Source organism: Sciurus vulgaris (genome assembly GCF_902686455.1).
Source record: "Sciurus vulgaris genome assembly, chromosome: 7".
Taxonomy (NCBI): domain Eukaryota; kingdom Metazoa; phylum Chordata; class Mammalia; order Rodentia; family Sciuridae; genus Sciurus; species Sciurus vulgaris.
In genome coordinates, this window is record NC_136467.1 from 155094719 (window position 1) to 155102156 (window position 7438).

A 7438-nucleotide genomic window follows, 5' to 3' on the forward strand; every position below is an offset into this window, starting at 1 on the left:
AGTCAGGCAAGTTAGGAAAAATAAGTCAGTCATCAAGACTGAGAAGGAAGTGCGAAACTATTTGCAGACATGACCTTGCTTATAGAAAGTCCTGTCAGTAACGTTTCTAGAGCTAATAGACACATTCAGCAAAATTACATATAAAAAAAAATATTCAAAATCAACAGCATTTCTATACACACTGCAACGTGCAGTCCAAAAAGGATTAAGTAAACAAATTCATACAAAATATAGTAAAACCAAAAATCACCTAGGAACGAATTTAATAAAAGAAGCACAAGATTCTTACATGGAAAATTATAAAACATATTGAAAGAAATTAAAGATCTACGTAAAGGCAAAGCTATGCCATGTTCATTGATCATCAGATTTAATATTTTTAAGATAGCAATACTCCCTAAATTTACCTACAGATTTAATGCCACTCCCATCCAAATTCCAGAAGTTGACAAACTGACTCTAAAATTCTCGTGAACACAAAAAAGATTCAAAATAGTCAAAACAAACATTAAAAAGAACAAAAAAGTAGAAAGTTCACACTTCTCCATTTCAAAACTCACTACAGATTTACATGAGTCAAGACAGTGTAGTCTTGTCCTGAGGATAAACAGAATCAATGGCATAGAATTGAGAGTCTAGAACAGACCCGTGCATATTTTGTGAATTGATTTTCAACGAAGGTGTCAGGACCATCAACAGGGGACAAAACAATCTTTTCCACAATGGTTCTGGGACAACTGAAGAGCCACATGCAAAAGGGTGAATTGTGTCCCTATCCCAAATCACACCTGAACATTAACTCGCAATGAATCATAGACCGAAATGCAATCACTAAAACCTCAACACTTTTAGAAGAAAATCAGAGGGGGCGAGTTCAAGGATTCGGGGCTGACAAAGCCGCAGCTCTGCTGAGCTCTCATGAGACGGCATGAGAGGCCGTAAGGGGCAAAGCCATCTTAGGTGCAGCTTGAACAGACATGCAGGAGGAAGCCTTCAGCTCCTGGTACTGTCTGAGGCTCGGGAGGGTCACCCCCCAGCTGCAGAGGAACTTCTGCATTATATCACCCCCAGGGAACTTCCAGGGGACAGGACTGGACAGGTGGCCTGGCATCTAGGTGATGCTGTGCAGCAGCGCAGGGGTCTCTGCTCCAAGAGCAGCCGTAGTTTCTGGTCTCTATAACACTGGGGCTTATGTTATCTGTGGCTACAGGTGCTGCGTGTTTCACAGGGTAAGCAGAGAAGGCTCCAAGGGGCAAAAACCTGTTTATTTGGACTTTGTTCAAAACAACTGAATATGTAAAAATTTGAATTTGGTGTTGCCAGTCTTTGGGTTAATAGGTCTCAGCCTGCTATGAAGAAGCAAACAACTTAGAGGCCAATATACAAGGAACATCTTTGGTTTATTTATATTTTAAAAATAGAAATAGCCAGGCACACGCCTCAGCTTGAGAGGCTGAGGGTGGAGGATGGAAAGTTTAAAGCCAGCCTCAGCAACTTAGTGAGGCCCTGTCTCAAAAAGAAAAATAAACAACTTCCAGGTGGTGTGACTCTGTGGTTAAGTGCTGCTGTGTTCAACCCCTGGGGGGAGGGGGGAAGAAAGGAGGGAAGGAAGGAAGGAGGAAGGAAGGAAGGAGGCAGGAGGGCAGAGAGGGAGGGAGGGAAGAAAACAGCCTGTGAGTTAAAAGATAATATTTACAGATTAGATAGCTGTAAGAACCTTATATCAAGAATATATTTTAAATTTTAAAACTCAATAACAGGAAGACAAATATGCCTAATGCTTAAATGGCCAAGAGATTTAAATGGACATTGCTCCAAGGAAGACCTACGAGTGGTCACTAACACACACGGGCAGAAGCTCGGCATCGAGCAGGAGCCTCCCCTTGATTCCCGGTCTGGGGGAGCTCTCCAGACCCTGTCCTTCAGGTTTTCATGGAGACGTCACTGTGCAAACATGACTGAAGCCCGGACACCATGTGGAACTCGACGGCACAGACGGGTCCTCTCTGCTGCTGGACGCTGTGGGGAAGCGAGCTCGCCCAGATTCCTTGAGCCTGTCTGTGCAGCACAAATCTCCTCCCAGGCGCGGGCAGGACCCTCTGAAACAGGGTCTTCTGATTGACTCGGACAAGGCAAGTCAGAATTTGGGGGGCCGAGTCCAGGGCAGGGGAAGAGAAGGGTCTCTTCGACCTCCCTGGGGGAAGAGAACTGGTCTGGAGGCCTGGGAGGGAGTCAGGAGCCGACTGAGGGCAAGACCCAAGCCTACATGCTTGATAGCTGGACTCCTGTCAATTCCTCGGGCCCATTGTCAACTGCGCTCCTCCTCTAAGGGCACAAGGCCTCCTTCACTTCCTCAAAGTGCAGCCCTAGATGTGGACGATCCTTCTGTGGTCCCTCCTCCTTCTCTGGCCCACAGCCCACATGTCTCTGCCGGAAGGTCTTCCCGCTGGCCCAGCGAGGTCAAGTCCCACCGCAGCTGTGGCAACACTCCTGTGGCGCCGCGTCTTCAGTATGACTTAGCAAACTTGGCACCTTGTTCTTAATTATGGGGTGGATTCATGTCCCTGTCCCCTAGAAAGCCATCAGCCTCAGGAGGGAAGCACCACTTCTATGTGAGCTTGTTCTGCCCCCGCAGCCCCGCACACTTGAGGCTTTCAATAAAAGTTTGCTGAGAGAGGAAGTAAACACTGCCCTGAACCACCTGCAGCTGCGACCCTTATATAACCCTTTAAGGAAACTGGGGTTTTGACATGCGCCCTTCTTAATTTAAATGAGCTTCAAGTTCACTGGAGAACTGGAGCCCAACAAAAGGTTGCATTGATATTTATTGACATTTTAAAAATAACAGGCACAATGAAAAATGACCCCAATTGACGAGTAGACAGTGGTCTAAAGGTTGCTTTGTATTGCTGTTGATATTCCCCCACAGAAACACTCTGCAGACGGCAGTGCCTTCTGACCCAGCCACAAAATCCCACCTACCCCACAGAGTAGTCAAGCTTGTACTGAGGGGTACTTGGGACTGACTGCACTTTAGGGCCAGGAATCCAGTGACCCTCAGTCCAGAGCGCCCCTCAAGCCCAGACTTTTGAGCCCCGGGGCCCTCTAGTCCCTATCCTGAAGCACCTCTCTTGGTCTCAAAGCCGTCTACGCCCTGAGCAAAGCAGTAAGATACGTGCTGGGAGAAGGCAACTCGGAAAACCAGGAAGACCTGCCGGTAACCAGAGGAAACTACGGGAGGGCTACGGAGAAGAAGCAGGGTGGGCAAAGGGGACAAGGGCCAAGAGAGCAGGCTCTGGGGACGGAAGGTCAAGGGCAGGCAAGCTGCAGGCCAGCAGGCTGCACAGCCAGGGAGCTGGGTGAGCTGCAGATCAGAGATACTCAAAGACTGTGGTTCAAAAACTGCCTTAACTTCAGACCCTCTGTCTCCCACCAAGCGCTCTGGGTTCTTACACCTGATCACTGAAGCAGAGACAAACCACTACGAATGCAGATCCTAAATCCAGTGAGAAAGTTTTAGACCATACCTCTGTTCCATTCCTGGTGAAAAGTGCCAAAAAAGCCCAAAGCAGTTCCCAGGGAAAGTGGCAACCGTGGGGCCGAAGCCTCTCAGATGATGCTTGCCACGACTGACCCGGAGGTGGCTGAGTTTCAATTTGCTTGGCAACAGATCTGGTGGGATTTTCCTGTGGTCAGAAAGCCTTTCCAAGAGTAGTTGCAGAAGTGCAGCAGTCGAGAGCACAGCAAAGGGATCCACTCCCGTGGTTGGAGCCCTCAGCAGGGAGCAGCAGGGAGAGTTAGTTATCTTCACGGAGCTGCCACCCTGCCTACCCCCCTCCCAGCTCCACCCATTAACGCCTGGCAAGTGGATCAATTGGATGGTGAACTTGAGATAAACTGAATTCCTTGCTAACGTGGGAGCCAGGAAAAGTGTGTGTGTGTGTGTGTGTGTGTGTGTGTGTGTGTGTGTGTGTGTGTGACACACACATAAACGTGGTCTAAGAGGAGACTGCATTAGGGAGGACTTGATCCACCCCCCACACACACTCCATGCACTCTTCTGAAAGTCATGACCACACTTTTTAAATGCAGGAATCCTAAGAGCTTCATGGGGTCTGGACTCGGCCATGCAGCTGAGTTCTGGCCTCAGTTTCCCTGACCCCTACACTCCTCTGCTGAGGGTTTTCCTAGCTGTAGGGCTCAGGCTGGTGGGAGCTTGGAGTTCAAGCCTGGCTCTCCTGAGAAGTCTGCAGTTCCTCCTGATTCATTTCCCCAATTTGATAGACACCCTGTCTTCAGACTAACCCCATTTGGCTCTGGAGAGGAAGTCCCAATGCATCTGTCCACAAGTGCACCAGGAAGCAGCCATCTGGAATCTGGGTCTGCCCCTGGACTTTCAAAGCCTCTCCTCTCCAGGAATATCGGTCTCCACTCCACTTCTCATTGATTCTTTCCCCTGAGCATCTGGGGAAAACTGTACCTCCAAACCTGTAATTTTTAAAAGGACAGTAATACTAAGTTCTCTAAGTGTTTTGGGTTGTTCTCATCCTTAATTAGATTATAGGTTTCTTAGTAGATTGTAAGTCTCTGGACTGTAATCTCCAATTAGATTATCTCTCTGATTTTCAGCACCAGAAATGTAACTTTGGACTTGGGTTCACCACAATGCTTAAAATGGTAAGTAGGAAACATCCTGATGTCAGCTCTTCAGTAAAGAGTAAAAGGATGGCTTCACCCCAGCTGTGCAATTTGAAGAACAGTCAGCGAGGAAGAGGAAGAAAAGAGTCTGAGGGGAACCAGGCTTCCAGGTCACGCCCGGCCCCTACAGGGGTCTTTTCTTCTCCAGACCAGGAAGGTCTTTCAAATCCTTTCTTCCCTTTTTTCAGAAGGCATCACATGATATTTTTAAACTTAGATATGCTTTATATACAGTAAGGTGCTGTATATAAAGCACACTGGTTTTGGACACAGCGTGCTACGGTTTTGACAGGAAGCATCCACATCACTACTGCCCCACCTAGACACAGAGTGTGTCCAGGAGCCCAGCAAACGCCCTCCACCCAGCTCCCATTCAAAGGGTGGCCCCCTTCCATCCCAGAGGCCAGCCATGCCCGCCCCTGAGCTTCACGTGAATGTAATGGCGCAGTCGCCTGCTCATGTCTGCCTCTTTGTCCCAACGTTCTGACCATGGGACTCAACTGCATTGGTTTGCACCACTGCACAGACTGTTTTATAGACATACTACATTTTACTTTTCTTTTCCACTATTGTTAGATATTTGGGGTTGTTCCCTCTTTTTAGCAATTATTATGATCAAATATATGATGATGATCCATGAACATAAGCCCTCATTTATGTTGAGATACACCCAGGGGAAAAATTTCTGGGCAAATTGCATCTGTATATTTAGCTTTGACAGGTATTGTCAACTAATTTTCCAAAAGGGGTAGCACCAATGTACAGTCCTGGAAGCAAGTGCAAGAGTTCTCTTATAGTATCACAGGCTTTTTGCATGTGGCATTTTGCAGAGATTGTTTAGGGTGCAATTAGTTAACTGGACATTACGCAACTGTGTGATAACCATGAATTTTGTGATTGGTGTACTGGCCCTAATGCAATCATATAGACGGCCTGAGAGAATTGGCACCCAAAAGTACGGTGTGAGGACCAGCTGAATCACAAAAGTGAATCCAGATCAGTAAACAAGGGCAGATGGTGACAAATCCGTCCTGTACTCTTGGCTAGAGGTGACAGAGCACCGGGAGACTAGTAGGCAGCACCAGCTGGGACCCTCCTGGCACTCCATTTTTATTGCTGGAAGTGCCATGCTTATTACATGGTCAATGAACTCCACCTAAGTCCCACTTAAGAAAGCAGGACGTCTCCAGAAAGAACTGAAGCCTGATATGCACAGTCGCTCAGGGAACCCGCATTCATCTCCAATACAGGGAGCCAACACCGCTTGAGAAACAGGAATAATCTGGTTTTTCTCCTTTCTGAGAAACAAGAGATATGTGAGGAAATTAGCTACCAGTGATAACACCACATTGAATCACTGGAGCAAAGATCTCTCACCCCCAGGATTTGATAAAGGTAACAGGAAGAACTTTCCAGAAAAATTTACATTTGTGCACCAAGGCATTCAAAATGTTAACAGCAGAAGCCTAAATTCTCTTAAGAAGAGAAAAGGCTGCCCGTGCTCAGCCCTCACCTTATCAGTCAGTTCCAGAAACCCAGCTCCCCACATGTCCAAGGCATCTGGTCTGAACCATTGACCCCGTATCACAGTCTTGCTTCCTATGGAAAATTCCAGAAATAAACAATTCTTAAATTTTAAACTGCTATTCCAGGTAGCATGATGAAATCTCCTGCCATCTGGGTACATCCTGCCTGGGACATGAGTCACTCCTTTGTCCACCGTGTGTGCCACCCAGCCCAGGACAGCTGGGGTCACCAGGCTCCCAAAACTCGTATTATGGTGTGTTACTGGGGTTGTCCTATTGGGTGAGTGCCTGTTGCGGTGGTCACTGCTCCACATCCAACAAGGCATCTCTCAGGATTTCAGTCCAGGTAACAGTCCTCGCTGCAGCGTGTCCTCTGGGGTTGAGGTCAGGCTGACCGCTGCTGTGTTGGAGGGACCGTGGGGTGACAGTTGTCCATCGCCTGAGTCACGTCCTCCCCAAAGGTGGCTAATTTTTATGTAATAATAAATCCAAAGGAGAAAGGAGATCAAACGCAAAAGGAACCACCAAGGGAATAGCAAGAACAGTTGGGTCTTAGCTTTATATTCAAAGGACCTGATGATTGTCGGGTGGAGCCTGGAAGCCAACCACACTATAAATAATCTGATGACATTCAGAGGGAAGCAGCAAGGCCCAGCCACACAATGGGCCCTGTCCTGACAAACCAGCCAGGGGACGGTGAGGGAGAGCTGCCACAGGGCTCCCAGAGTCCTCAGCCCGGTAGCGACTCCAGCGAGTTGTGAAATAAAGGTTTGCGGTTGCGAGGCCTGGGAACACGAGCTTCTGCACTGTGCCTGGGAAAGCCAGTCCCACAGCCTCCTGCCCCTTCAGCCTGGAGTCTACTGACCCCTCGGTGACAGAAAGCACCAGAGGGAGCCCCCCAAGCCTCCTCTGCTGGAGGACTGTGCACGGCTTTCCTCTGGCCCCCAGACTCCGCCCCGATGAAGCCATCCCTCCCGTGAGCTCTTTCCTCTTGGTGCTGTGCTTGGTATTTGTTTTTTATCTCAGCCACCCTGTTCCTCCTGCCCAGTTCCTCCACAGCCACGGCAGGCTGGGGACCCCAGGGAGCTGAGCACCGGTCCCTCCCGAGAAGCCTGCCAGGCTGCTCCCTCTGCCGCCTTCCTCTCCCAGACTCGGTCTTGCTCTCTCCTCCTGCTCTTCTGCCTGACCTTGGACGTGTGGTTCCCCAGGCCTCT

General features: G+C 48.7%; 1 protein-coding gene across 2 annotated transcripts in view; it reads right to left on the reverse strand.

The window, feature by feature from the left end:
- Positions 1 to 3815, reverse strand: part of LOC306665895 (cytidine monophosphate-N-acetylneuraminic acid hydroxylase) — a 66355-nt gene extending 62540 nt beyond the window's left edge. The window contains exon 1 of one of the 2 annotated variants that reach the window (XM_079147561.1): positions 3528 to 3815. In XM_079147561.1, coding sequence (XP_079003687.1) covers positions 3528 to 3538 — 11 coding nt within the window. In that variant the 5' untranslated portion in view covers positions 3539 to 3815. The remainder of the gene's footprint in view (positions 1 to 3527) is intronic. The other variant, XM_079147560.1, reaches the window with a different exon arrangement.
- Positions 3816 to 7438: the final 3623 nt, after the last annotated feature.